We start from the raw sequence: 27,850 nt of genomic DNA, 5'->3' as shown, positions 1-27,850 counted from the left end.
GCACCCCCCTTCCCAGACACCCTCCCACCTCCACCCCACCGACTGGTCTGACCAGAGCCCAAGTCCGCACGACGACGCCGTCCTGCAGCGGCTCCCACCCAGGCTGTCCTCCCCTCCGGAAGCGACTGACTCCAACTTCAAAGAGCAGAGGCTGCCCCAAGACTGCCGGAGGCCAGGGGTGGACGGGTGGCCGGCGCAAGTGGGGCCGCGGACGGCCTGGCACCAGCTCCCGGCCCTACGTGGTGGTGGCGGCGGGACGGGCGGGGCGGCTGAGGAGACGCAGGCGCGTGGCACGTAGTTAGTTCTCTTTATAGACTCTGGTTCTAGGGCGGGCTGCCTGCGGCCGGCCGGGGCCAGCGCGCTGGCGGACGGGCTGGGCGAGTGGACTATTTACAGGCCCCCCGGGAGGGCTGTACCGTGGCCACCTCCCGGCCGGCGCGCGGCCACGACTCCGCAGTAAGTTCACTCCGCAGTAAGTTCGAGCAAGTTCGAGCGGGCCGGGCGGGGGCGGGGCCGCAATACTGTCAGGGCGGGGCTGTAAACATGGCGGGGGGCCTGCCCACCCCGAGTGGTCTGCGAGGGCTGGACGCAGCCCGGGCGGGCCAGGCTCAGGCGTCCGACAGGCAGCCCTGGATCTGGTCCACCCACTGCTGGGCCGACGGCACGTCCTGGGCACAGAAGTTGTAAACACGGCGCGTCGTCTTCACCTGCGGAAGGGGGCGGCTGACTGCACTGCCCCGCGGAGCCCCGCCCGGCGCCCCGCCCCGCCCCGCCCCCGGCTGCGGCTCACGTCAAAGAAGGCCTTCTCGTCCACGGTCTTGGGGGCGCCCATGGTGGGCGTGCCAGGCGCCACGGCCTCCACCTCCGCCAGGTCAATGACGCCCTTGCACTCGGTGTCCACGCGGTGGTCATAGTAGCGCAGCTGAGGGAACAGAAAGTCAGGGGAGGGCCTCCCCCGCCCCTGCCCCAACACCCGCGGGCCACTCACCTGGTGCTTGGTCTTGTCCAGCACGAACCAGCGGGCCTTCCAGGGCTTCATGAAGGCGCCCTTCTTGTAGAGCGTGCCCTCGTAGGACCTGTGAGCAGGCAGAGCCCGGCCATCAGCGCCATCAGCGCCTAGCCAAACCCGGACCCTGCAGCCGCCCCTCCCCTACCAGGCCAGTCCTGCAAGCCAAGGATCCCCAACCCTGGGGCTGCAGACCAGTCCCGGTCCATGGCCTGTTAGGAACCGGGCCCCACAGCAAGAGGTATTTGCAGCCGCTTCCCGGCACCAGCGTCACTGCCTCAGCTCCACTTCAGATCATCAGACATTAGGTTCTCACAGGAGCACTGTTCCTGGTGCCAAAAACGTCAGGGACCACAGCTGCAAGCAAGGCCAACTCCCTACCCTGAAACTGACCCCAGGCTGGAGCACTGGCCAGGGGGCCACAGAGAAGCCCTGGGCTGTACCTAGAAGGTGACAGGGAGGGGCCCACACACCCTCACATGACAGACACCAGGGGTGGTCCCACAGCAGAGCCCCGGGGTGTTGAGGTGTCAGGGAAGTAGCCACATGCAGCCAGGGGCCTGGGACCAGGAGGAGAAACGTGCAGCCTGCAGGGCACTGGCCTCACCTGGCGCCCGCCTCCCCTCCCAGGTAGCCCAGAATCCCTGTCCCTTTGCTCCACTGCCCTCTCAGCCTGGCTGTGCTCACTGTCCCACGTCTCACACCCCTTCCGAGCCCACCTGCTTCCCCCCAGCAACTTTCAGCTTATGCTTGGGCCACCATCGTGTCCTCCCCACAAATCCTTCCACCTAAGAAGTGACCAGAAGCCCCCCGAGGCACCTGCCCCACATCTGGGAACCCCCAGCACTCCCAGCTCAGAAGTGCCCACACCTGTTCTCACTCTCAGCTGTCTGAAACTGGCTGTACAGGGTGCTGGTGCTGCGGCGGGCAGCTTGGCGGGAGCTGGACGCAGTGGAGCCGCTGCTGTGGTCACTGTCCAGGCTGAGGCTCAGGGTGGAGCCCACGGGCCCCTCCTGCAGGTACACGCCCAGCGAGCGGCGGTGGTGGGGCACACTGGACACCAGCAGGGAGCTGGGGGCGCCCTGGGGCAGGAGAGGGGGCCCCTGTCAGTGCCAGGAAGCCTCTGCCTCCTCCTGGCAGCAAGCCTGCCCGGGCCCCCACACCCGCCCCGCTCACACGTCCGTCTGGCCGGCCTTCGAGGCGCTGTGCGGCCTTCGCCCGCTCCCACGTGTCCTTCCAGCGCTCGGGGGGTCGGCCCAGCTCTGTCTCCAGCCGCTGCAGCTCCTAGGGAGAATCAGTGAACTTTTAAAAGATTTTTCAGAAGAAAATATCCAGCCTGGAACATGAAAAGACAGAAGGAAGGAAAATATAGAAAAGAAAGACAACAAGAAAAGGTCTCATTACACATAACTGGAGGACGGAGGGGAAGGCAGGTGGGGAGTGCACAGAACTGATTTTTGGAGATGACGGTTCAAAGTTTTATAAACAAGAGGCATCAAACAACATAATCAAGAAGCACTACAAACAGAAAAACTGCCTAACTACGAAGAGAAAATCCCCAAACAGCCAGAAAAACACGCTCTCTCACAAGAGCAACAAAGAGACTGCCGGCTCAGTTGGGATGGGTAGGCTTCCGCTTCCAGCCACGACGCCACGGTGAGTCTGACAAGCCTACCCGCCATAAGCAGCTGCGGAACTGGGCAAGAACAGGACGTGGCTGCTTTCAGATGCTGGACAGCAGGGAGGGCAGCTCTGAAACGGAGACAGGTGACAGCAGGGGGCGTGGCCACAGTACGGGCAAGCGGAGCCCGAGCAGAGCCCGGGGCTGGCTGAGCTGGACAGAGGCAGAGTTGGGAAGCCAGCGATGCTGATGTGCACGGGTCGCAGGGTGGCATGTGCCAGAGGAGGGAATGGCACGCAAGGGCCTCCTTGAGTCTTTGACCAAATTAAACTGCCACATGGCAGGCAAGATGTCACAGGCCTGAGCAGCTACTAAGAAGCTGTGAGCTAAATCCAAATTCTGGAGTTTACACACTGTAGGGAGAGGGAGGGCTGCCCGACAGCCAGAGTGGAGGTGCCCTGCCGAAGAACCAAACCTTCCACCAAAACCCAGGGGCCACAGCTCTGGGGCACGGCTCCTCTCAGCCCAGAGGAAAGGCACCTCAGAGCGGCCCCAGCGAAGCTCAAAACATCCTTGAAAAGATCCAACGGACTCACAGTTCATTAACTGTCCGTAAGAATAAAATCCAAGACTCTTTAAAGGCAGACAACACAATCCTGATGCTCAGCAATGGAGAATCCACAATGGCCAGCTTATAAAAAGATTATCAGACAAAGAGTCAGGAAAATGAGATCCATATCTAGGGGAAAAGTTCAAAGAAACAGACCCAGAAGTGAAATTAGACCCAGATGTGGTATTAGAATTACCATACGAGAAACTCAAAACAGTTATTACAAATGTGTTTGATTTAAAGAAAAATATAGACATCATGGTTGAACAGATGGGAACTCTCTATAGAAAATGAAATTGTTTTTAAAAAGAAGCAAATGGAAACGCTAGAACCGAAAAATACAATATCTAAAATGAAAAATTCATTAGGTAAGCTTAAGAGCATATACACATAAAAAAAAAAGTGAATTTGAAAACAGGATAATAGAAATCATCCAAAATGAGCCACAAAGAGGAAAGACTGGAAGAAAACAGAGTCTCAGTGACCTATTGGACAATGATGTCCCAGAGAAAAAAAAGGAGATTGTACAGAAAAACTTTTTAAAGAAATAATGGCCTAAACTGTATTAAATTTGATGAAAACTATCGTCCTACAGACCTAAAAAGCTCAAAGAGCCCCAAAGAGGATGAACACAAAGAAAAACCACATGATGGTCAAATTGCCGAAACCAAAAATGATGAGAAAATCTTAAAGATATTCAGAGGAAAAAAAGGGTAACATATATGCAGTTTACGAGGATAAGAACGAGCACCAACTTTTAACCAGAAAAAATGCAAGACAAAAAACATCTATAACGATATAAACTATCAAGTGTAAGAAGCGGTCAACCTGGAACCTGGTATCCAAAGAAAATGCCCTTAAAAAATAGAGGCACAATAGTCATTTTCAGGTAAACAAAAACTGAGCAATGTGTCACCGGCAGACCTGCGTTACAAGGAGCGTTCAAAGTCCCTCGGGCTGGAGGGAGATGACACGAGGTCAGACACGCTGGGAGCGTGAGGAAGGCGGGAAACCACGCACAGAAGGCTTCTCCCTCATTCCCCAATGCCGACTCCTTAAACACGATACGCACTGCGTTTATATCATTGGTACAAAGAAAACTGCATGGCGACAGCCGCATAAAGGACAGAAAGGGGTGGAGGGGAGTACGCTGTTGTGTGACTGGCAGCACCATGGACTCCGAGGCAGACCGCGACCACCTGAGACCACGGACAGCGCCACACTCTAGAGACGCTGTTTTCTCCTACAGGGAGGAACCCACGATAAGGCTTCATTCACAAGTCAGGTGCAGTAAGACACTAACCACAGGACAATGCTGACACGCTGTCACAAAATTCCTGACTGGGTTTGGGGCCATTATCTAGTGCAGTGAGGGCAACTTGGACACTAGCGCGGCAACCCCGAGACCGTCCATCAATGTGATGACTGCTGAGTGACTAACGGGAGGCCAGTCTGCGGCTGGAGACGCTGGACTGAGAGATCCAGGTCCTGGGCGGGACAGAGCATAATGGCGAGAGATTTCGTCACGCTACTCAGAAGAGCATGCAATTTAAAACATCGATTATTTCTGGAATTTTTAATTTAATATTTCTGGCCTGTGGCTGACCACGGATGGCTAAAACTGTGGACGGATAAGGGGGGACTGCAGACCCTGACAGCTGAAGAGGTGTAGTTCGAAAGCCTGTCAAAGGCAACGTGGAAAACCGAAAGATGCTCATTCTCAGGAAAAAGCAGAAAAGCAAGGAATGAAAAATTAAATGTAAACAAATAGCAGGAAACTAGACTCCAACCCAACTACGTCAACAAATGAAAACGGATGGAAATTCCAACAAAAGACAGAAACTGGCAGAATGGACGAAAAGAAGCCCCAACCACATGCTGGGTGAACACGCAGACCAGCCAGAAGCCCAAGTGGACAACGACGCACGTGCACGCTGGTCGCAAGGAAGCTGGGTGGCAAAATTCACAAGACTCCAAGACTATGTGTGTTCCCAGAGAGAGAGGGATGCTCTTCTGCCCTCTGCGCTTCTGGGTCACCCTCATCCACAAATCCAAGACCCTGTGCCCCCAAGCCCCTGGGCGACAGGTCCCTTCAGGCCAAGCCAAGGGCTGCCCTGCTGAAATCTACTTGTTTACACCTTGCCGTCTCCCCCAGGGCAGCTCCACTCCCCGGAGGACACAGCAGCACGCAGGCTGAGACACTCCAATGCTGTGAGGTCTGGGTCTGCGGCCCTCGCCTCCTAGGACTGCGGGCACGTCCTGGATGCCGCCCCAGCCCCAGCCCATGGGGTTCGATTCCCTCCACAGGGGGTGTCTGCCCCGCTAGACCCTGGTTCTTGATGTTGAGCAGACACGCACGCCAAGAAAGAAGAGGCCCAAGTGTCACCCCCAAGCTTCCAGGCCCACAGACACAGTTCTCCCCCACGTGAGAACAGGGAACAGCCGGGGCGCACACTGGCGGAGAGCAGGCTGGACCTGGAGCCACCTCGGATCTCAGTGTGGCTGGCGGCTGGGCGCACCTGTGAAGGGGGTACAGCAGTCCAACCCAGGGGAGACCCGTCCCTGGGAAAAACTTGTCTTCCCTTAGGGCGGACCCCAGGAGTGGCCAGGGGAAGCGCGCATGCCGGCGGGGGGAAGGTCATGACAACAGCCCCCAGTCACCACCGCCTGCGGACATGCACCCAGTGTGGGGCACGGCCACAGGGTGCCTGCCAGTCACCGCAGGCTGGCAGGCGGTTCTCGGGGTGGGTGAGGGGCAGGGCCGCCCCCGCGCTGTGCGGGGCCGAGGGCTGCACGCACCTCCAGCAGGCGCGAGATGGCGTCGGGCTGGGCCCGTGGGCGGCTGTCGTAACAGGGCCACACGACACGGCGCCTGCTCTGGGGGGCGCCCCCATCAAGCCGCTCCTCCTCCGGGGGCTCGGGCGGCCCCTGGGCCAGCTCCCAGTCGTAGGGGGGACCCTCGGCCAGCGTCTCCTCGGTGTAGAAGTCCCACACCTTCAGGTTGGACACGTTGCTGTAGGGCCGCAGGACCTGGGGGCGGGCCTGGTGTGAGGCTCTGGGCCGCGAGCGGCCCACCTGCCCGACCAGGCCCCGGCTCACCTCCACGTCCTCGGGCGCGTACATGTAGTTGTAGAAGACGGGCGTCCTCTTGCTCAGCCGGTCCACGTACTCCCACACGGACCTGCAGACCTGGGGGCCCCGGCGCTCCCCCTTCTCCTCGTACAGCAGCCCTGCGGGGGCAGCACTGAGCCTGGCCCCTCCAGGGTTCTTGCCCCGCTCCGGGCCCCGCCCCCCACCCGGCCTACCTAGCTCGATGCGCTCGTAGTCTGAGTCCAGCAGGAAGGTGCGGAAGCGGCGGGACGCGTGGTGGTAGCCGAGAAACTTGAGGTAGAAGGGGCTGAACTCGAACTCCATGGGGAACTGCACATGGACCTGTATGGGGTCGGGGGTCAGGGACCACGGTCTAGGACCTGGCAGGCACGGCCTTGCGCCACGGCCACCTGCTCACCTGGTGCACGCAGTCCAGGAACTGCAGGAAGACAGGGGTGAAGCCACCGCTCTGCCCGGCCAGGGTGTGGGACCCGCGGTGGCTGAAGCGATGGCCAAAGGACAGCCACTCCTTCTCCACCAGCAGGCGGAAGCCCTCCAGCGTGCGGTAGAAGGGGTCCGACAGCAGCTGCACCAGGGACACCACCTGCCAGCACGGCCAGCGCTCAGGAGGATGCCCAGGAGACCCAGCCCGCCTGGCCCCACGGCCCGCTGCGCACCTGGGTGGTGATGTCCCAGCCGTCCTCCAGGCTCACCAGGACGGAGGAGCCCGAGTCTAGCAGCTCCACCACCAGCACCGATACCTGCAGCAGCTTGTGGATCTGCAGGGACCAACAGCCCCTCAGATGCCTGCCCCAGAGCAGGCCTGACACCCCATGGCCACATGGGCGCTGCACCTGGGGGCTGCCTACAAGGTGGACACCGCGCCGACAGTCTGCTCAGGGCGAGCTGACTGCTTCCTCCAGCCCTCCCAGGCCCCCAGGACCGAAGAGGCAGCCCCCATCCTTGAGATGCCCAGCCCTACCCTACCTAAGGACAGCCATGGCCTTGACACAGCCAGGCCCAGTCTCTCTGCTGTCCAGGTACTACCACCCATGTGAGAAGTGGCCGTCACTCCCTCCCAGGGTCCAGCATTGTCGGATGAGGGAGCCAAGACCCCATCTGCTCTTAGCAACGGGTGAGTGGAGGGCCGTCAGCCACCACAGGGGCGGGGGCAGGGGCAGTGCAGAGACCTGGGTCAGCCACTCTGAGTCCTCCAGCGAGCGCAGGAAGGAGGCTGGGCCAGGCTCGGTGGTGGGACAGCCCGGGACACACGCCTTGAGCAGCTTCTTGAAGCTGGTCTTCACCTGCCGTGCCTCGAACACCTCAATGGGCACCAGCTCCCACTGCTGCAGGGGATCTGGCCGCACACCCTGGGAGAGGCCAGCATGGTGAGGTGGGCCTGGGCCCCGGGCGCCCACCCAGCCCATGCCCCCACCCTAGTTACCTTAAGCTGGGCCTTGTCCCCAATGATGTAGAGGGCTGCACGCTGAGGCCGTAGAAAGCCAGGGTCAGGGGGAGCCCCATTGGCCTGGGGGGGGCCCAGCAGGTCTCTGCCTGCTAGCCGGGAGCCCACATCGCCACTGAACCCACCGCTGCGCCCGCTGGCCCGGACGCTGCCCCATTTACCTGCACGGAGAAGCCACATGAACACCGGAGCTAGGCCAGGGCACCACTCACCTGGGGCTGAGCTCCCAAAGGGGCAGGGGTGGTCAGCTGGGCCCTGGTGGGGCCTGTGCCTGCACAGTGTCTGGGGCTGGGGCAGGACTCAGGGAATCAGGCTGTTAGTGTCCAGGGCTGTGGGGAGGGCTGGGTTACACTAGTCTGTCCTCAGGGCCGTTAGTGGCAGGCGTGGGGGGACGTTAGTGCCCACGACTACTCGGTCACACGGGAACTGTCTGTGCCAGGTGTGGGGGAGCCAGCCTGCGTGGCCGGTACGGTACCTCGGGGTGTGGTCCATCTGGAGGCCGAGGCCGCCATGGGGTTAGACAGCGTGGTGACCCTGGCTCTGGGCACTAGGGGCACAGCAGAGAGAAGGCTCAGGCCTGGCCCCAGGCTCGGGCGTGTGCCCACAGTGGGGTCCTGTGGCCCAAAGGCGCCGGGTGTGCAGGGCTGTGCTCCCACCAAGGCCCCCGGCAGCCCTGGAGACAGCGAGGGTCAGCGCCAAGGCTTTCTGGGGCCCTGGGGGCAGGCCAGGGAGCAGAGGGCTGATGGCAGGTAGGAACGCTGGGCTCCCCTTCACACGCCTCCACGGCCCATCCCTGGGCCCTCAGACCCCAGCGGCACTGCCTTGAGCTGTTCGCGGCATATGCCGCCAAGCGGCCTCTGCCTGGCACACAGGAGGAGGAGGGGTGCCCAGACCCTGAGGGCCCCCTGCCCACAGCTGAGGAGAGTGGTTCAGTCAGAATGCAGGCTGGCCCAGCCTCCGCACCAAGCTAGGCGTGCTGTCCGCCAGGGACAGACAGGGGGGCCACAGGGAGCCGCGTGAGGCAGCTGAGAGTGGTCTCGAGGCTCCAAAGCTAGTGCCCAGCCCTACTCTAAAATCACGTGCCTCTGCAGAGAAAGTAGCAGGAACATTGTCCCCTGCCCGCCGCAGCAGTCTCCATGGATGAGCACAACACCAGCCCCCACACTGAAGGCAGGAGGCACAGTCACCCACAGTGAGGACACCGCATACAGCCCCCGAGCCATGGGGATAGCCCACGCCCTGACAAGGGGACACTGGGAAGCAGCACCAGTGGGCTTTGGGGACAGTCGAAGATGCTCAAGTGACAGCAGCGGGAACACAGGCACGGCGGGACAAAGGGTGCGGTGGGGAAGGTGCCACTCGGAGCCTGGAGGATGGGAGGCAGGCAGCCAGTGCAAGCACAAATCGCACTTTAAGATGGACTTCGGCGTGTGGACAATAAAATGCCCCCCGAACCAGAGGGCCGCACTCCTTCCTGGCAAAGGAGTAGCGCCCGAGAGCGGTGGATGTCAAGGCTGCCTGACCCTAGGAGGGCATCCCTGGGAGCAGCCACGAGGGCAGACTGGCTGCCCATTCCCAGTGCCCAGCAAGGTGAGCTGACGCCTGCAAGTCGGGCAGAGAGGCTGGCGCACTCAGACCGCAGAGAAGCACCGTGGCGGCAGGAGTGGGGTGTATGGGACCCTCAGGTCTTACCAGGGAGAATGAGGCCGTGTGCCCTGGAGCCCCTCCTAGCACAAGAAGGGGTGCTGGGGCCAGTGGGAGGCCCTGGGCCAGAGAGTGGCCAGGGCCAGAGGGACGGCAGTCGGCAGGAGGGCGGACAGTAGACTTGGGGGGGTCAGCTCACAGGACTCAGGGTGGGCAGAATGGGAAGACTCAAGGACGACACCCGGGCTTCTGGAGGGTTGGCCCGTGGGTGGTGCCACCAGCCCCAAAAACCCACATGTGCACCCAGCCCATCGACAGCAGAGAAACATACAGACAAGCATGAGGAAGCATGAGGGTAGGGACGGAGGCAACCAGGAAGGCCTAACCAGCAAGTAACCCCCACGTGGCACCTGCACCAGCTGGGAGAGGGCGCACAGAGAAGTGGCACCTCACATGACACCTACCAACTCTGAACCACGACGGCCAGAACAGCTCCAGGTGGGGCATAAACCGGCTGTACCCACCAAGCCTTCCAGGTGGATACTGTCGCCACGTCTACTGGGGCTCAGGCCAGCGTGGGCGGCCTTCCAGACCTCATCCAGTGTGAAGGCAACACCTCCCAGCACAGACAGAGGGCCTACTGGACACCAGGCCCCAGGCGCCAAGGACCAATGTGGGCTGGACAGCAACTAGAGTCATAAGTCTGAGAACCAACCCTCGAGGAAGCCTAGCATCTACCAGTCCAAACGAGAGAATGTGCTACATGGAGCCTAAGCATCCACGAGGGTCCAGGAGGAGACGCGTCGGACAGCGTCAGACGAGGGGGACAGGTCAAATGGGGCAGACGGGAGGAGACAGGGCCGGACTGGGGGGATATGGGAGACCGGCTGGATGAGGGAGATGGAGTCAGACAGTATATGCGATCACATGGGTCAGATGGAACGAATAGGGAGAAGTCGGGGAGGCGAGGTTATGGGGTCGGAGGCGGGTCAGATGGATCAGACAGAGATGGAATGAAGGCGGAGGCGGGGGTCCAGACTTGGGGAACGAGGATCGAACAGGGTCAGATAGCGAGGATGCGGTCGAACAATGGGGTGTAAGTTGAGCGGGAGGGACAGGTCATATGGGGCAGAAGGGGGACACTAGGCAGACAGGGTCAAACGGGGTAGACAAGCAGACAGGGAGACAAGGTTGGGGGAGGTGGGGTCAGGTGGAAGCAGATGGGATCGGGTGTGGGTGAGGGGTAAAGAAGGCACTGCCTTGGAGTGAGAGCCACTTAGAATGAGGCCCCTGTGGGAGCCTCTCCCAGCCCCCACGTGGCTCGCCTCCCCAACTGCTTCCCTGCCTGCTGCCCCAGGAGGCCAGCCCCCCTTCTCCAGGGGCCAGTCCACACCCATGGTCAGCAGCACATGCTGACACACGGAGCACTTCTTGGGGCCACCGGGCACCAGTGTCCCTGCAGCAAGAGGTGATGTCCACTGACAGGCCCTGGGCACACACCCTGACCTCCCAGGCCGATGACCCCTCTGCAAACCAGGGAGGTGGGACCCTGCCGTGCGGGACAGGTGCAGGCTCGTGAGCAGGGCCAGGTGTGGACAGAGGCGGGGAGGGTCCACAGGCGTGGATCCAGTGTGCAGAGGGTGCCCGAGGTGGGACAGGGATAAGACCGGTGCAGACAAGGCCCAAGGAGCCGGGAAAGACGAGAAGGACCAGGACAAGCAGTGAGATGGCCTAGATGGAGAGTGGGCCTGATGGCAGAGGGCGTTACAGAGACGAAGGAGGGAGAAGGACCAGGGGGTGTTGAGGGCTGTGTCCAGGGGAGACAGGGAGATGAGGGAGCTCAGCGGGGCGGGAGACGAGTGGTCAGAGGAGGGCCTCAGGGCACTTACCTGGTCTCATGCTGGGCGCCCCCACCCCGCGGCCTCACATGGGCTGTGCCCTCGCTGGCCTGCCCTCCATAAGTGTCACCACAAACCCCAAAAGCCCTCCCGCCCTCAAGCGCCCCTCACCGTGGCCGCCCATGTGGGCTGAAGAGAAGCCGCTGAGGGTGTTGCGCCCCGACGTATCGGCGAGGCGGGGCATGGAGCTGACCACGGCCTGCAGGTACTTCTCCTGCTCCAAGCTGCTGGAGTCCGCCTGGGACTGGCCTGGGGGAGGAGGCGGGGCTGCAGCAGGCGCGTGGCCCGGACTGGACAGCCCCCAGGACAGGGAGGATACCTGGAGAAGGCGTGTTCTGGGCCTTGAAGAGGCCAACCACGCCCTTGCCGTGGAGGCCGCCGGAGCGCAGCAGCACGGCCCTGGAGCGCCCGCTGCGCCAGCAGACCACGGGGAAGCGGTTCTGGCGGTAGCAGCGGGACACGCGTTGCAGGGCATTGTCCTGGACGCTCTGGGGGACGATCAGCAGTCCTGGGTAGCTGCAAACAGGTGGGCGGGAGCGTGAGCCGGCTCGCAGGCGACAGGCCATGCAGAGTGTCTCTCCGCCATGCCCACAGGCCACGGGCAGTCCCCAGGCTAGCAGCCTCCCAGAGGCCACTGCTGCGAGGTGGAGGCCCCATGCCAGCTGCTCACCTGCGGCAGATGGCATACATGCGGTTGACCGGAGAGATGCGGAAGGGCTCGGACTTGGCGCGGCTGAGGCTGCTGCTCAGCGTGCCCAGCCCCAGGCGCTGGTAGTCCCGGCAGCAGGCCCGCTCCACCAGGCTGCTCATGGTCATGCGCTCCGAGGGCTTCAGGGCCGAGGTCGGGGTCAGCGTGCTGGGCTCCAGCTCCTCTGACACTGGGGCAGGTGGGGCACAGGAGTCGTCACCCATGGAGCGCCAGGCCCCCACCCTGCACCCCAGTCCTCGCCTGACTGCCAGGGCCACCCACGGCCACCCACTCCCCCACCTGAGATCTCATCCTCCTGGTCCTCAGGGGGCTGGCCCCGCTGCTCCCAGCTGGGGGGGTTGTACTTCTTCCGAGTGACGTACTGCCGCCCGATGGTCTTCTTGGCGTTCTTCATGAGGCTCCGGGACAGGGTCCTGGGAGTGCAGGGTCGGCAGTGAGCAGGCAGGGTGTGGGGAGAGACAGACAGACAGACACACACACACGCGCGCGCACATGTGTGGCTCTGGGAGGGGTGTGCCCGTGGGCCTTGGGGCCCAGCTCACACCTGAGGGAGGGACCCTTGTCCTTGGTGGCCCGGGGCTGCCGGCCGGGCGTGTGGGCGGAGCCCAGGGTGAACGCGAAGGTGGTCCTGATGTCCGGCGGGTACCGCAGCTTGTGCAGCTGCTTGCGGAAGAGCTCGGCGCTATCTGACCCCACCTCCTCGTCAAAGGCCATCTTCAGCAGCTGCGGCAGACACAGGCCTCAGCGGTCTGGGTGGCCCTTGGGCCTGGCCACGCCAGAGGCCAGAGAGCCTACAGGAAACGCCCGCGCCTTCTTAGGAAGACGACGAGCGAAGACCTTCAGGCCAGATGGGCCCCCTCTTGGCCGAGCTGTGGACGCCCCAGGGCCTGGAGGACTGTGTCCTCTTGAGGGAGTGAGTGCTGCCAGATCAAGGGCGTGCGGGGGCTACTCGCCACACCGCCAGTGAGGCCACGAGGCTGAGGAAGCCCATCTCTGGGCCCTCTTCCTGCTAACCCGCCCACGTCTTGGCTGTGCCTGCGCAGCACCCTCCAGACACGAGCTCAGAGTTCAGAACCCAGAAGGAAACCGGAGAGCCCTGGAGGCTGGCAGGTCACTCGGACCGACGGCGCAAGCCAACGCACAGTGGCCCCACGTAAATTCAGAAATCACAAGGGCCACTGCTAAGGTCCACTGACACCGGCTCACGAGCAAGGCCTAGGCGCAGATACAGACCTGCACCTGGCGAGGGCCCCGCCCCGCCCAGCGTCCCCCGCCCCGCCCCGCGCCTCTGGCCGACCTGGAATGTGCAGGAGCGCAGCTGCAGCCCGTCCTGCAGGAGCTGGTCCACAGGGGTCTGGACACTGACGCGCTTCTCCTTGGTCAGCGCGGCCACCGGGAAGGAGCGGACCACCACCTGTTCCCCCACTTATAACAGGTCGAGCACAGAGTCAGGAAGACGGGAGGGAACAGGGCCACTGTCTCAGGGTCCCAGAACTCAGGGAGCCAGGGTGGTCGGAGGACAAGCAGACGGTGACCTGTACCCCAAAGCCCACGCACCCCTGAGGGGAGGGAGAAACGGGGTGGGGGGCAGAAACAGCACCCAAAGGCTTACCCAGGGGGTCGGTGGGCATCCCCGTGAAGATGACGCGGTAGGTGGTGAGGAAGACAGCGCCCTCGGCGGGGAGCAGCGCGGGGCCCCCACCGCTGCCGCCCACGCCCTCCTCACGCCCATCTGGAAGCAGGTAGACGCGCAGGCCGTCCAGCACGCACTCCTCGCCCGGCAGCAGGCGCGGCCGCAGCAGTTTGGGCTATTCGGAGAGGAGAGGCGCCTCAGGACACTGCCCGGGCCCCAGCGCCCACGGCCCGCCAGCCCCGCCGGCCTGCTCACCTTCTGGATGGGGGGCAGCCTCTTGCTCTCCCGGTGCACGGCCTCCAGGGTCTCAATGTGCATCTGGACGATGTCTTGGAGACAGCCATTCTCAACCCCGGGCCCCCACCTCCCCGCCTCGGAGCCGTTTCCGTACCCAAGCCCCCATACCTGGCACCATGACGTGCAGCCCCTTGAGGTGGTCGCTGGTGACCCCGCTCTCTGTGCAGACCTTGTCCACGAAGCGGTTGATGAAGCGGACAACGGCCCCGGCCACGTCACACGTCTCTGCATCCTCAAAGCCGCTTTCCGTGTCGTAGCTCTCAGCCACGCTGCCTGCCATGCTGGGCCGGGAGGGGCACGGTGGGCACAGGCCCCGCCTGTCCGAGCCCCGGCCCCGCCCAGGCCCCTCGGAGGCCCTCCCCACCTGCTGGTGACCAAGCTGTTGCTGGCACTCTCCAGGTCCCCCAGCCCGGCACGCTCCCGCAGCAGCCGGCTCTTGCTGGCGTCCAGGGGCAGCAGCAGGTAGCTCATCCGGTTGGCGTAGTGGATGGCCTGGCTGAACACCGTGCTCTCCTCCTTCTGCACCAGCTCCTGCTGCTTCTCACGGCTCAGTGTCGGCCACAGGCGCCGCTGTTCAGATGCCACATCCAGAGCAGAGCGCTCGTCCTCCCCGACCTGCTGCAGTGCCGAGGGTGAGCCAGGGACAGGCCAGCCCCCACACACCCCGGGGCCAGGGGAACCCCACACACCTGGGAGGGGTCTCGGTCCTCAGCAGGCTCCAGGTAGAGGGCCCGGATATGGGTCTGCACGTCCCCATAGAACATGGCCTCCCAGAACTGGGGCGTGCTCCACACCACGTGCTCCTGCACGCAGCTGTACGCGAACTGCGTCACCCCGGGGCTCAGCTTCTGCAGAGGCCAGCAGGTGTCAGCAGGCGCAGTGGGAGCGGGCGAGGGTGCACCAGGCCACCCCAGCACTCACCCGGCAGAAGGCTGTGACCAGGGGCAGCAGAGCGGCTGCAATGCCGTGCTCATCCAGGGAGGTGCAGTCCTGCGGCAGGGCCATGAGCCGTCAGGGCCCGCTCCCCACACCCCCACTTCCTTACAGGCACCGTCTCTCACCACTGTCCCTGAACCTCCCGCACCAGCTGCCCAGGGCTGTTCTGAGGTTCAGGGCAGGACACCCTGGTACCCAGCTCCAACAAGGGTTCTCTCTGCCATCCCCATCCATGAGGGTCCCCTGTGGGTAGACTGGGGAGCCTCCACCCGCCACCCTGCCCGCGGCTGCACCTGCAGGCAGCAGTTCATCATGCGCACGACGAAGTCAAACTGCTGGTGGTCCAGGACCGCACGGTTCTGCTGTGCGTGCAGGTGCAGCTCCTGTGCAAGGCAGCGGCGGGCCGCACGCCCCTTCAAGGCCCTCAGCACAGCCGGGAGCAGCTGGGAACGGGAGCGCAGGGCTGACGGCATGCTCCGGCACGCGCCGGCACGGTGACCATCGGCCACGCCCTGGAGAGGTGTGGGGAGAGGCCCCACAGAGATCCCAGGAGGGGCTGGCAGGGGCACCGGGGGCTGGAGCCTGGGCTCTAAGCACGGAGACCCAGACACGACCAGGCCAGGTGCGCCAAGGCTCAGGACTTCAGTGAACCCGGCCTCCGGGTGCGAAAGCTCACGGGGGTGGACACCGGGGGCCAGCGCTGCATGCTCACACACCAGTGCACAGACGTGCTTGGCACTGAGGCCCCATGGCCCTGAGTCCAGCCAGGGCCTCAGTGTCCAAGCATCAGGCTGACGCAGAGCTGGTGGCTGGCTCAGTGCCAGGTGGGACATAGAGAGGGCCGCGTGCTTGCTCTGTGGCCACTGTTGTTCACTGTCAAACAACTGGGAACCCCGCAGGCCCCCGATAAGGGCTGGTGCAAGACTGGGCACCTCACAGGGAACCACACAGCTGTGAGGCACAAGGCAGACCCGAACCGGCTGTCGCGAGGCCCCGGGCATTAGTGAGCACTGCAAAGGGCGGTGTGTGCATGGGTTCTGCTTTCCGCCAACTTTTTGAAAAATGACACGTGTGAGTCAACAATGTTTTCCATGAAGGATGAAGAGATTTAACAGTAGAACTTTTCAGGGGGCTCTGATGTTGAGCTGAACTAAGCCCACTCACTGAGCCTCCCCAGTAGGCCTTGGCCAGCTGCGCTGAGATGGAGGGGGACCTGAGGCCTGGCGTCCACTGCCCTCCCTGCCAGCCCAGCTCCCTGCAGCTGCCCGCAGGTGACCAAGAGACCCCCAGGACAGGGGCCTCCTCACCAGAGCCTCAGCGTCCCCGGCACCCTCACCTTCTTGGCCTCAAGCATCTTCCCCTCGAACACGTACGAGATGCAGTTCCGGACCACCTCTAGCCGGCGGGCACTGTTGCCATGGAGTCCGCTGCTCCGCTCCAGGATGGCGGCTGGGGAGCAGAGCACGCGCTCACTTCTGACCTCCCGCCCACCCTGGGCCACCCCTCAGGGGCCCCCTCCCCATTACGCACTCATGGGGGGCCCCGAGGGCACAGTGGTCCTCCTCTCAGCCTTCACAGCCGGGGGTGCACCCTGCATCTTGGCCGTGGCCTGGTCCACGATCCACTGCACCATGCCCTCGTCCAGCCGGGGGAAGGGCCGAGGCGCCCGCCGCAGGTGGCTGGCCTCCCCTGGCCTCTGCACCTTGTGCATAGCCACAGCAGGGTACGGGTTCTCCTGGGAGACACAGGCAGGCGTGGGCGAGCAGCCCGGGTGCGGGGGCACGGTGACCACGCTGGGCCGGTCCGCCCGCGTGCCACCCGACCTACGTTCTTGTAGAGCTGCTCTGCCAGCTCTTTGACGTGATGCAGGACACGCTGGGGGTGGTGCTCATCCGCCCGCATCCGCGCCACTTCGTGGGCCACCAGCTGGGGAGGCAGGGAAGGTCAGGTAGCTGGCCAAGAAGGGGAGTGGGCAGGGCTCCCCCAGCCGGGGTGGGAGTGCACCTCATCAAACAGGTCCGTAGGACGGTAGGGGACCCCACGCTCCGACACGAAGCCTGCAAAGGCCATGCCCTCCAGCACCTTCATCAGGAAGTCATCCTCCAGCAGCCCACGCTGGCCCAGGAAGGCTGCCTAGGGTACACGAGGAGGTCAGCCCGTGGGCAGTGATGCAAGTCCACCCCTGCCTGGCCCTGCCTGGTGCCCACCTTGTGAAAGCGGATGACAGGCTCCGGGTGGATGCGGACCAGGTGCAGACACCAGCGGTAGCCCTGCAGGAGCTGAGCAAAAAGCCGCAGGAAAACCGCACGCAGCTCCTTGTCCTAGGCACAGGTGAGTACAGGTGAGCGCAGGTGAGTGCCAGGCCCCTGCATAAGGCACAGTCTACCTTCCACCCACCCAAACCGCCTGTCCACGCCCTGCCCAGGCCTCCCCAGCCTTCCTCCACACAGAGCACAGCGATTCTCGACACAGTTCTGGCAACCACTCCCGCACAGGACCCTCAGAGCTCAGATGCCCCCACATGACCCCTGTGACTAGCAAACACGTGGCCGCACAGTGCTCAGCACTGCCAGCTGACCACCAGCAGCAGCCGGCCTAAAAAGAATGCACAGGCTGGGCGTGGGCCCCTGCATGGGAACTGCGGTGACCCCACCTGCATCTTCAGGGAGGAAGTGGACGTCGTGGGTGGTGGGAAGGCGAGATCAGCCAGCTCCAGCTCTGGGTCCAGGACCTGCAGCAGTGGAGGAGCGGGGTTGGCTGCACGCCAGCCCTGGGCCCTGGGCTGGCCCTGCTGCCAAGCGGCCCTGCCCCAGCTGCCCCGGCTGCCCCTGGCCCTGCCCACCATGCTCAGAACGCTGTGTGTCTGACTGTGCAGCGGCTCCGGCAGGGGTGGAATGTGCACACACTCGGGGACGGTCACTGTCCCTCCATCGAGGTCAGCAACGATCACATCCAGCTGTGGACCGAAGGCAGCGAGTGGTCAGGGGCCCGCAGGCCAGTCAGCAGGCGCTGGAGCAGCGAGGCGGACACACACGCTCACCAGCTCCTGGGTCTCTGCCTGGAAGGCCGCGTTGACGCCGATGATGAAGGGCGTGGGCGTGCTGAGGACCTCCAGGAGCTGCGCCGGCAGGATGGGCACGTAGGTGAAGCTGCAACAGGCCGGGGCTCAGCGTGTGTGCCCCAGAGGACGGACGGGTGGGGGGCGGGCAGAGGGGCGGGGCAGCGGGCACCTGTATCTGAGGGGGAACAGCAGAGCCAGCAGTCCCCGGCAGGCGTCCGAGAGCCGCTGGTAGCTCCGGGACAGGAAGAGCACCTTGTGCTCCGTGAGGGCAGCGCAGAACAGAGACAGCACGTTGGCGATGCCTGGGGGACAGGACAGGCTGGCAGGGGCCCTGGCGCCCGCCCCACGCACACTGACAGCCGCGACAGCTCCCAGGGAAAGGAAAGGGAGGCCTGTGCCGGGGCGGGGGAGGGGACGCTGGGCTCACCCAGTTGGCGGAAGAGCAGAGCCACGCTGCAGCGGCTGATGGGCAGTGAGTCAGTGAGCGGGGTCTGGATGACCTGCCGGTCACCAGCCCCCAAAGAGATGGTTCTCTGTGCAAAGAGAGGGACCAGTGCTCAGTGGCTCTGACCAGATCCGTGTCAGGCCAGAACTCTGGGGCCTCAGGCCGGCCTGATGGGCTGACAGACCCCGAGGTGGGACTGGCCGGGGCGGACGGCCCGGCATGAGGGAAAGGCCATGCTTGGCCTCTGTCAGCCCGGGCACTGCTGCAGAGAAAACTCAGGGCCTCTGACCAGGGGCAGGGACAGGGCCTGGGTGGGCAGAAGAAACAAAGAATCCATACCACGCCATCCTCAACAGAGTCCGGCTGCACAGGACAGACAGGCAGAGAGACACAGTTAGACACGCCCGCACGGGGGCGGGGGCAGGGACAGAGACGCTGACACTGACATCCGGGGACAGGCACGCCCACGGAGGGAGAGAACAGAGAGACTGAAAGGTGCCGGTAGAGAGCCAGGTGAGACACGGGACACACGGGCGAGCAGGCAAGGCCAAGGAAAGGTGACAGGTGATAGCAGCACCAAGACAGCAGAGCATCCAAGGACTGGGGCGGCGCTCAGCCCGGGCGGGACTGCGAGTGCCCACCAGGCCCCACCCCCAGAGCCGCGGCACAAGGGCCCACGGCTGCGCGTGGGCAGGAGCTGCCCCCGAGACCCACCTGTGAGCCCCCAGCCAGGGGGATGATGCAGGTGAGCAGGTTCCCAATCACATTCTCTAGGCCCACGTTCAGGCCCTCCACGTGGATGGTGTAGATGAGACCCAGGCTGTTCTGCACGGACCACAGGAGACCATGGCAGCACAGCTGGTGGGCGCACCTGTCCCACCCCGAGTCCTGGCTGCCCGCCTCACCCTGAACACCTCCACGTGGTCCAGCCGAGACACCAGCACCAGCGTCTTCGGAGCGAACAGCTGGACAGGTGGGCCAGGTGCTACAGGTGACAGTCGCACGGGGCCTCCCTCGTCTACCTGCTCTTCCCGCACGGCAGCATCCTCAGGGCACAGGGCTTCCTGTGGACGGAAACCGTTTGCCCAGCTCCCAGGCACGTCCCACAAAGCCAGGAGAAGGACATAGGTGACTCTGACTGGACTGACCCTCCGGGAACTCCAGCCTCCATCGGATTGGGATGCTAGGACCAGCCACAGACAGGGAGACACACCCAGGGACAAAGGCAGAAGGAGCTAGCCAGGGACAGAGGCTCAACCCCATCAGAGCTGCCCCCCAGAGGCCCTGAGCTGACCTGTGTGGGCTCCGCTGGCTCCCAGAAGGTCAAGCAGGCGCAGTAGTGCCGCTCGGAGTTGATGTCAGTGAGGACAGCCACGAAGAAGGTGGGGGGGTTCCTCTCAGGACACAGCTGCCACCCGCTGGGCTGGCAAAACTGCGGGGAGGGTGCAGTCAGGGGTCGGCAGTTGGGTCCCTCTGCCCCGCCAGGGGGCACCTGCACAGCCAGGGCCTGGGCACCAGCCCCCCTGCAGCAGGCAGCACCTCGCTACGCAGCCCTGCGAACGCCTCGTCTCCTGGACCTCGCCCCTCCCCCCCTAAGATGGAGCGACAGCCTCTGGTCTCCCTGTGTGGGGCGAGGACCCTGTGACAAAGAACATGGTGCCAACCACCAGGAGGGAGAGATGACATGATGTGGGCACCAAGCACCCTGCCTGCCAAGCCAGGGCCCCTGCCCTCCGCCCGCTACAGCAGCTCAGACATCTCCCCGCACCCTGCAGGGGCCAGGACCACGGAGGCCCCTCCCAGTGCTGCAGGGACCAGTACAGGCTGCTGGCCAGCCCCACCTCAGCACTCCCGACTCACCAGCTCGATACCCTGGGGAAACGGGTTGTCCACCCAGTCCTTCTCTGGGAAGCGCTGCAGGATCTGGCCCTGGCCTTCCCCACTCCCTGAAGACAGGAGCAGGTGGTCAGAGCACCCACCACTGCCTACACCCACCCAGGCAGGAGCCGCAAGGGTCTCAAACAGCCACCTCGCAGCCCCGGGGGGAAATGTCCCCACCCCCACCCTCATCTGGCGCTAGGCCAGGCTCAGCTCCCAAACCTATAATTTCCCTCAAAATAGGCTTAGAGGAGCCACAGGCAGACACAGAGCCATGAGCCACCAGAGGGCACAGAGAAAAGCCCACTGTGTGTCCCCACACACGGAGCGCGGAGGCCCAGGCCGGGCACTCCCTGCTCCTACTCCCACTCCTGGGCCCACTCCCACCGTGCCAACACCCCCCGCCAGAACCCACCCACCCTGCCTGCCTGCCTGCACGGCACATGCCCCTCCAGCGACTGTTCCACAGCTAATCCCCAGCTCGGGCGCTCGGTCCCCATGGCCCCTGGCCTGCCGGGCAGTGAGCACCATGGCAGCAGGCACCTGGTGGCTCAGCGCCTAGCCTGGCTCCCTGGCTCTGCCTCCTCCGTCAGCCTCGGTTCATTTGAGTGGCACAGAGGTCTCACCCGTGTTGTCTGTGCCTGGGGAAAACTGCCTGTGCCCACGGCCCCAGAACGGGTCTCAGAGGGGGCTGAACGTGGTGGCACACACCACATGCCTGCTCCTCGCCAGCACAGGCCACCGTGCGCACAGCCACAGACCAGGGTCCCATGGGCCAGGGAGGAGGGCTGGGGGGCAGGAGGCCTCTGGGTACGCTACCTCCCCAGCCGAGCTCCTAGTGCATTCCCCAGAGACTCCTCCACTCCCTGAAACCCCAGGACCCGCTAAGCCCCTCTCGGCTGTTCACTAGAGCCAAACCAGGACACCTGCCTCGAGGGACTCGGAGAACCGGCACCCGTCCCTGCTGTTCTTCCAGCTCCGACCCAGCACGGCACAGTGAAGTGGGAAGGACAGAAGCCTCCCCAGCTTCCCCCCTCACGCACGGCACACAGGACACACAGGTCCCTGCCCTCTGCTTGGCCCACAGTAGCAGCAAAGCAGCGACAGACAGGGGGAGGACAATGGGCACGAAGCCTCTAAGGGACCACCCAAGGCCCAGAGGAGGGCTCTCCGAGACCACCCGCCATCCAGGGTCACAGAGGTGATGACAGGTAGGCAGTAGGCAGGAGGTGGCAGGAGGGGGTGGGTGAGGGGCCATAACTGACTCACAAAACCTCAGCTTCCTGCTCCCCTCCCCCGCCCTCACCACAACACCGAGCGGAGGTGGCAAACAAGACAAGGAAGGGAGAGGGACAGGTGTCTGCTAGTGCCACACCCACCTACACACACGCCTGCAGCACACCAAGACAAAGCCCCCTGGGATCCCTCGAGGCCCACTCCCAAGGGCCATCTTTGACAGGCCCAGGCTGGCAGCGCCCTGAGCCATGGCTCCTCCCCACACCCTCTCCCAAACCACCATCAGGGTCCAGGCCGGGCTGGCACCGAGGGCTCATCCAGTTCTTGCCACGAGGCAGCGAAGGAAGAGGGTGTGTGTGCAAACGGGACCAGCAGCCTCTGCCCCAAAGCCCCATGCCCACGGCTGGCAGGAGGCCTTCAGAGGGCTGCTCTCGGCAGCCTCTCCCGCCAGGAAAGGGGACGAGTAGCTGGTCACTGTCCACCCCCCACCCACCCGTTCGTCGTGTGAACTGTCAATGCCGCTTGCAGGCTCAACCCTCCGAAGAACCAACTGGAGACTGCTTGAGCTGTCCCAACCGCCTGCGGTGGTGGGTGGCTGGACAGGGCGAGTGCACATCCCCCTCCAGCACCTTCTCTGGGCCATGACCCCAAACTTGACCTTTGGGTCTCAGCCCAAAGAGTATCCCCTCCTCTAGGCAGCTTTCTGCACCCAGCCCCAAACCTGGGGCCTGTAGTGGAACCTCCCTCCCCGCCTCCCCACACCCCTCTGTGATTCCTGGTGCACCTGTTGGCTGGCCGTGTGCCCACTGCACACCTGTGCCTGGCACAGACCGCGGCCTAATGAAGGCTTGCTGAATGCACACCGCTGGCTACAGGAGTGTCCCCCGCAGCCGGCCCCACTCCACCCACAAGCAAACAGGTCCCCAAGTCGGCCAGGGCGTGGCAGGCCCTCCCTGGAAGGGCACATGATGAAGCCTCTGGCTCCTGGTCTCCCCGTGACCCTTCTCTGAGAGCCCAGCCCACACCTCAGCTCTGTGTGAGCAGGCGCCAGGCGGAAGCTTGGTTGCTGGCCTGCATCCTGGGGCCGCATCTCCCAGTATCCCCCACCCACTTGAGCCCTTGTGGCCGTGAGGTGGGTGACCTGTGGCTGCTCCTTGCCCCACCAGAGCTGCCCCCACCTAAGGGTAGACAGGAGGCCGGGTGCCCCAGTGAGCCTGCAGTGATAGGATTAATCCACCCAGCACAGCTGTGTGTCAGTCAAAGCGCAAAACTCTTTGGGGGCCCCTAAGAGGAAGGGCCCCAAAGTCCCCTGAGACACAGACGGGGACAAGAGCTTCCTCTCTCAGCCACATCCCCAAAGCCAGCTCGTGTGGGCTGCGGGCCTGAACGAGGGGCGGGAGAGCACCAGCGCATGCGTTCCGTCATCTGCTGGCAGCGCCTGTCACCAGTGCCAGGCTCCAATGCCTGAAGGGCCAGCCTGGGCCGCCATGCACTGTGGGCAGAGGGAAGGAGGGCGCAGCCCCCGCTGCCTGCCCCTGCTGCCCCTCCGCACACCCAGGGCACATGCCCCGGGACTAGCCCGGCTCTGGGGAGTGAGCAAAGGAAGCAACTTCCTGCTGCCCCTCCCGCCCAAACCTCAACACACAGGCCATCCACAGCCGGCCACGGTGGCAGGACCTACCCAGGGGGGCTGCAGCTTCTCCAGCGGTACTCCCCAACCTCCCTGCAGTCACACGGACCGGCTCTGACCCAAAGCCTTAGACCCAGCCCCCACCCTGGGAGCCAACAGAGGCCATCCCAAACAGCCCCAACCTGCTCCAGAGGGCAGGGACATGGGTGGGGAGGGTAGATGGGGCCCAGGAATGTGGCCAGCTCAGCAGGGTCAGGCTGAAAGAGGCCAGGTCATGGGATGGAAGGTCGGTCTTCTTCTCAAATGACCCCAGCACCAGCAGGGGTCCAGCCCTCCTCCCTGGCAACACCCGCACCCAAAGACACGTCCTGGCATTGGCCAAGCTGTGGTTATGTCAGCTGACCGCAGTCCGTGCTCTCCCAAGCCAGAAGCTGGTCAAGTGTGGTCTGAATGGCCCCCAAGATATTCCCAGGCCGGGCCCAGGATGCAGGAGGTGCTCACCCACGTTCTTGTGAAGGAGCTGCCCCCACTTGCCCTGAGATGACATACAGGGTCCTGCCCAGCCCCCTCCCTCCCACCTGGGGAGGTCTGCCAGGTGGTGACCCCGGAACTAGGATGCTCCCTCAGATGCGACTCCAGGACTCAGCACACAGGTCCTGCATCCGGCAGCTCTGGACAAGACGTCCAGATGCAGGCCAAGGACTGGGCAGCCCCGACTCGTGCCCCTGCCCCGCACTGTGGAGGCCACGCCTCCCGAGCCTCCGTGTGAGCTGCTGCACGTGTGTGTCCATCTCCGGCAGCCTGGGAGGTCTGTGCGACTCACCCCATCTCTCGACGAGACGGAAGCACGGAGAGCTAAAAGACTGGCCCAAGGTCTCAGAGCTATAGAGTGGCAAGCAGGGGCCACTGACCCCATGGCCGCATGGTTCTCTGCTTCAGGCTCCCTCCACCAGCTGGTTCTGCCCTCTGCCCCACAGCCAGGGTCCCAGCCTGTGGACTTGTGCTTTGCAGGGACAGATGAGTCCTGTCAAGGGAGGCCTTGAGACTGGGTGGCTGGCCAGCAGCTGAATACCGTGGTTATGGGGCTCGAGAGCCCACCACCCCTAAGGCAGCGGACAGCTTGAGAGTCACCCCTTCCCACTATTCAAGGAAAGCAGGCACTGTGGGATCCAGCCTTCCCCCCGTCCTGCTCACGGGCCACACACGCGTGGGGTGCCCGCCCCGTGTGGGGCTCCAGCGGTGATCACACACGTCCCAGCCGTGCCTCCTCTTGCCTCCCTCACTTCCACTCACTCCCCAGCCCTGCTGCCAGCACTGTCACCGCCTCCCACCTGGCCTCCTGCAGTATCTGCCAGCTCGGCCCCCCCCACACCACCCTCAGCATCGCCAGCCTCCAAGCCTGCTCCGCTCACACGGCCCGCGCCCCAGCACTCAGCCCAGCGCCCCTCACACAGGGCAGCCCCGCAGCCAGCCTTGTTTCCCCGGATCCCCTGCATCCCCACGCTCTAGGCTGCATGGCCTGCTCACTGCCCCCCATGTGTGCCTTGGAGCCCTCTGTGGGCCTGCCGCGTGCAGACTGGTCCTCTCCCTCTGGAGGGAAAGGCGTGCTATGACCGAGGGGGCAGAAAGGAGGAGCAAGTACTGATGGGAAGGCACTGGGGAAGATCCGGAGTGTGCGGGTCCAGCAAGTGCAGGCTCAGCAAGAAGAGGTGCAGAGGAAAGTCCAGGTCCTGCACGGTGACAGTGACAGCTGGGCTGACGAGAAGTAAGGTAGACTGGGGGGCTCCACCCCATCCTACAGGCTCACGGTTCAGCCCAATCACCCCAGCTCCCCCACCCCCATGACACGCACTGCCCGTGGCCTGGCTCTGGGTTAGTCTGGGTGCCAGTCTCGGCCCCTCTTGTGGGGGGCTCAGACCAGGCACTCGTCCCCTCCGCCCTGACTCTGTGCTGCGAGCGGGGGCAACAGCAGAGAGGCCCTGACGGGCTGCTGGGAGCAAGAAGTGAGATCAGACACACAGAGGGCTGTGCAGGGCCTGGCACACGAGAGCGCACCCCACACCGCTGTCTCCACGGCTGTTGCTGATGTCATTGTCAGGCGCTGCTTCCTCCTACTCCCCGGGCTGAAGAGCTCTCAGACACAGGTGCTGACCCTAGACACGGACCTCCTGGACTGGGCACCAGTCGCCTCCCCATCCCCCACCCAAGGCTCGGCTTGCAGGCTTGAGGACCACAGGCCCTCTGCCAGGAATGCTCCGCTCTCTCCTCCCCACGTCTCCTCCTGAAGTCCTCAGTTCCAGCTCGAACGCCAACTCTTGGGGAAGCAGTCCCTGAACCCCATCCTCTCTTCTGCATCACCAGACCTCCTGGACCCGAGACATTCCGCACGGGCCTGGGGCTTCAGACGGGAGGCACTGGGGATCAGAGGAGGGGCTTGCAAGCGAACGATGGGTCCCTGGAGGCAGAGCCACTCGGCAGTCGGCCAAGGCGGAGAGAGCTCGTCCCACCCAACTGGGAGTCACGGGCCGACCGCCCCAGGCCCTCCCACCTCCAGGGCGACGCCAAGGCGCTGCCTGACCCGGTTCTGCCCGAGTGTGGCAGTCAGGCTCGGCCCGCCCTGCCTCGCCTCCTTGCTCGCCTTGGGAGGTCAGACCGGCCCTCCCCGAGCCCGGCTCCACGATCCCTGGCCCCGGCGCGGCAGGTGCCCGGGAAGAGCCTCGCGCCCGCCCCGGCTGACCGTCGCCGGTGCCCGGCCCTCGGCCCTCAGCCCTCGGCCGCGGGCCGGCACTCACCGCGCGGGTGCGGCCCGAACGCCACCAGCACGAAGTAGTCCGCGAGCCGCGCCATGGCGAGGGGCGCGGTCGGGCTCCGCGGCTCGGGGACGCGAGGGCGGCGCGCTCATGGCCCAGCCCCGGCCCTGGTCCGCGCACCCCGGACGCCCCGGGCCCGCTCCGCGGCAGCGGCCAGGGCTCCCGCCGCCATCTTCCCAGCCAGCCGGCCCGCCCGGCCGCGCCGTGCGCCTGCGCGGCCGCGCCCCGCCCCTGTGGGCGGGGCCCAGAACGACGTGCCCTCATTGGTCCAGCCGGCGCGGGCTCGGTGCCCGGGGGCGGGGCCCCGCCCGCCTCGGCCCGGGCCCCGCCCTCCGGGCGATGACAGCGACGGCGGCTCCGGCGGGTCAACGGCAGGCGCCGCCCGCCTTGGAGCTGGCCTCTCGCTCCGCGCTCCATGCGGGCTTGGGGCGGGTCCCGAGGCTCGCTACCCCGGCACTGTCAGACTGGTGGAAGGCCGGAGGGCCTGGCCCTGCCCACGGATCTCCCAAACCCGGACGGAGGAGGAGCCCGAGGGCATCCCCGCCAGGGGCTGCCAGCCTGGCAATAGGGGGAGGGAGCACCCAGGCTCTGCTCTTGGGGCTCCCAGCCAGAGGAGGGCTCCGGCCCCACTTGGAAGCCCCGTCTAGGTGGAGTGAGACATTTAACACATGTCCTTTAAAAAAAGCTCGCTGCATGTCCTGCCGTGAAGAGCAAAGTTTAAGCCGTGAGGCATCTGGAGGTCCGCCTGCGTGCTTGGAAGAAGGCTATACCACCACCCAAGCGCCCTCATAGTGTCCACCACCGTCAAGGCAGGGGCCTGCCAGCGTCTCCTGCGCGGTGGCATGGAGATAGGCAAGGACACACAGAGTCGGGACAGGACACCCAGGGAGAGGAGCTGGAGGGTAGGCTCAGGACTGCCCCTCCAACACAGTGGGAGGGGAAGCAGGACTCGCTTGCTTTTAGATGAGTTTGGAGCTGCAAGAACCCGAGGAGAAGCAAACCACTGACATCCGTGGTCCATGCCCTTGCAGGAACCAGCAGGGAGAATGAATGAAACCAAAGCCCCCACTGGGACCCTGTCCCTGCCCCTGGCCTCAGGCCCAGCCATGACCTCCTCTGCTTCTGTTGGGTGCTGGCTACCTAGGCTCAGAAAGCTTCCTTTTTTGCTTCCCTCCCCCCGCCTGACTTGGTTTTGGACACTCACTCTGAAAGGGGTCCTCTGAACCACACCACCACACCACTGGGCCTGTGCATGGCAGGCAGTGTCCCTGGCGAGTCCTCAGGCCCAGCGCCTGAGCCCAGAGCTGGTATCCCCCACCCTCATGCCCCACAGAGCAGCCTCCCCAGAGGCACCTTACAGTCAAGGGGAGGTTTGAGGTACCTTCTAGACCATGATCTGCCACTCAAATTTCTGGCCGTCGAGTTTCTGCCCACTGAACTGCCCAGGTCACCCTCAGAGAGGCTCACCCCTGCCTGCCTCCTCCTCTTCCGGGGGGCCCAGGCTTCCCTGGCATCTGCTTCCCCAAGGCCTTCTTGCAGGGGACCCTCCCCAGCCCCACGTCCCCTTGGCTTTCTCCTTCCACCGAGCATGGCTCCCATTGCCTGCCATTCTGCCAATGTTGTTGGTCCCCACCCCTCTCCTGGTTTTCAGTGTACCCATCCGGCACCCTCTAGCCACACACAGCCCTGCCTCTCCTCAGAGCCTGCGCCACAGTGACACCATGGCCTCCGCCTGCTATGGACATCCCCCCACTGCCCAGCCCGCTCATGTGTGGTCAGCTCTCTTCCACCTTGCAGTCTCCCCAACCCTCTACCCCAACGTCCTGTGTCTCAGAGATGACCCCCTGCCCCTCCTTCACAGAGAAAACAGAAGCCATCAAA

General features: G+C 64.1%; 1 protein-coding gene across 5 annotated transcripts; it reads right to left on the bottom strand.

Moving 5' to 3' along the window:
- Nucleotides 1-288: 288 nt before the first annotated feature.
- Nucleotides 289-26,149, bottom strand: SBF1 (SET binding factor 1). 5 transcript variants are annotated; one of them, XM_039863030.1, is made up of 41 exons: nt 25,952-26,149; nt 20,276-20,361; nt 19,710-19,847; nt 19,321-19,479; nt 19,130-19,240; nt 18,398-18,503; nt 18,140-18,272; nt 17,950-18,058; nt 17,752-17,865; nt 17,563-17,640; nt 17,117-17,230; nt 16,914-17,042; nt 16,737-16,835; nt 16,440-16,644; nt 16,246-16,358; nt 15,203-15,352; nt 14,895-14,963; nt 14,663-14,821; nt 14,338-14,591; nt 14,082-14,254; nt 13,932-14,005; nt 13,656-13,851; nt 13,341-13,468; nt 12,588-12,766; nt 12,323-12,456; nt 12,005-12,212; nt 11,654-11,850; nt 11,446-11,583; nt 8,268-8,339; nt 7,772-7,953; nt 7,518-7,697; nt 7,005-7,106; nt 6,746-6,931; nt 6,543-6,669; nt 6,337-6,467; nt 6,037-6,267; nt 2,174-2,290; nt 1,877-2,088; nt 989-1,076; nt 791-922; nt 289-707 (listed from the first exon to the last, which is right to left on the bottom strand). In XM_039863030.1, the coding sequence occupies exons 1-41, from the start codon at nt 26,004-26,006 to the stop codon at nt 609-611; spliced, it is 5,667 nt and encodes a 1,888-aa protein (XP_039718964.1). In that variant the 5' UTR covers nt 26,007-26,149; the 3' UTR covers nt 289-608. The 5 variants fall into 5 exon arrangements, with proteins under 5 accessions (XP_039718964.1, XP_039718965.1, XP_039718966.1 ...); XM_039863031.1 differs by having other exon boundaries at nt 14,338-14,588; XM_039863032.1 differs by having other exon boundaries at nt 2,183-2,290; nt 25,952-26,148.
- Nucleotides 26,150-27,850: the final 1,701 nt, after the last annotated feature.

Source organism: Pteropus medius, unplaced genomic scaffold (genome assembly GCF_902729225.1).
Source record: "Pteropus medius unplaced genomic scaffold, Ma_sr-lr_union100, whole genome shotgun sequence".
Lineage (NCBI taxonomy): Eukaryota > Metazoa > Chordata > Mammalia > Chiroptera > Pteropodidae > Pteropus > Pteropus medius.
This window is presented reverse-complemented; position numbering and strand designations above follow the sequence as displayed.

Coding starts and splice junctions, on each gene's coding strand:
- SBF1 (XM_039863030.1), bottom strand. CDS start 26,006: ATGGCGCGGCTCGCGGACTACTTCGTGCTGGTGGCGTTCGGGCCGCAC. Junction 14,822..14,894: donor TGGTCACAGCCTTCTGCCGG/GTGAGTGCTGGG, acceptor TGGCCTCTGCAG/AAGCTGAGCCCCGGGGTGAC. Junction 7,954..8,267: donor CAGATGGACCACACCCCGAG/GTACCGTACCGG, acceptor TTCTCCGTGCAG/GTAAATGGGGCAGCGTCCGG.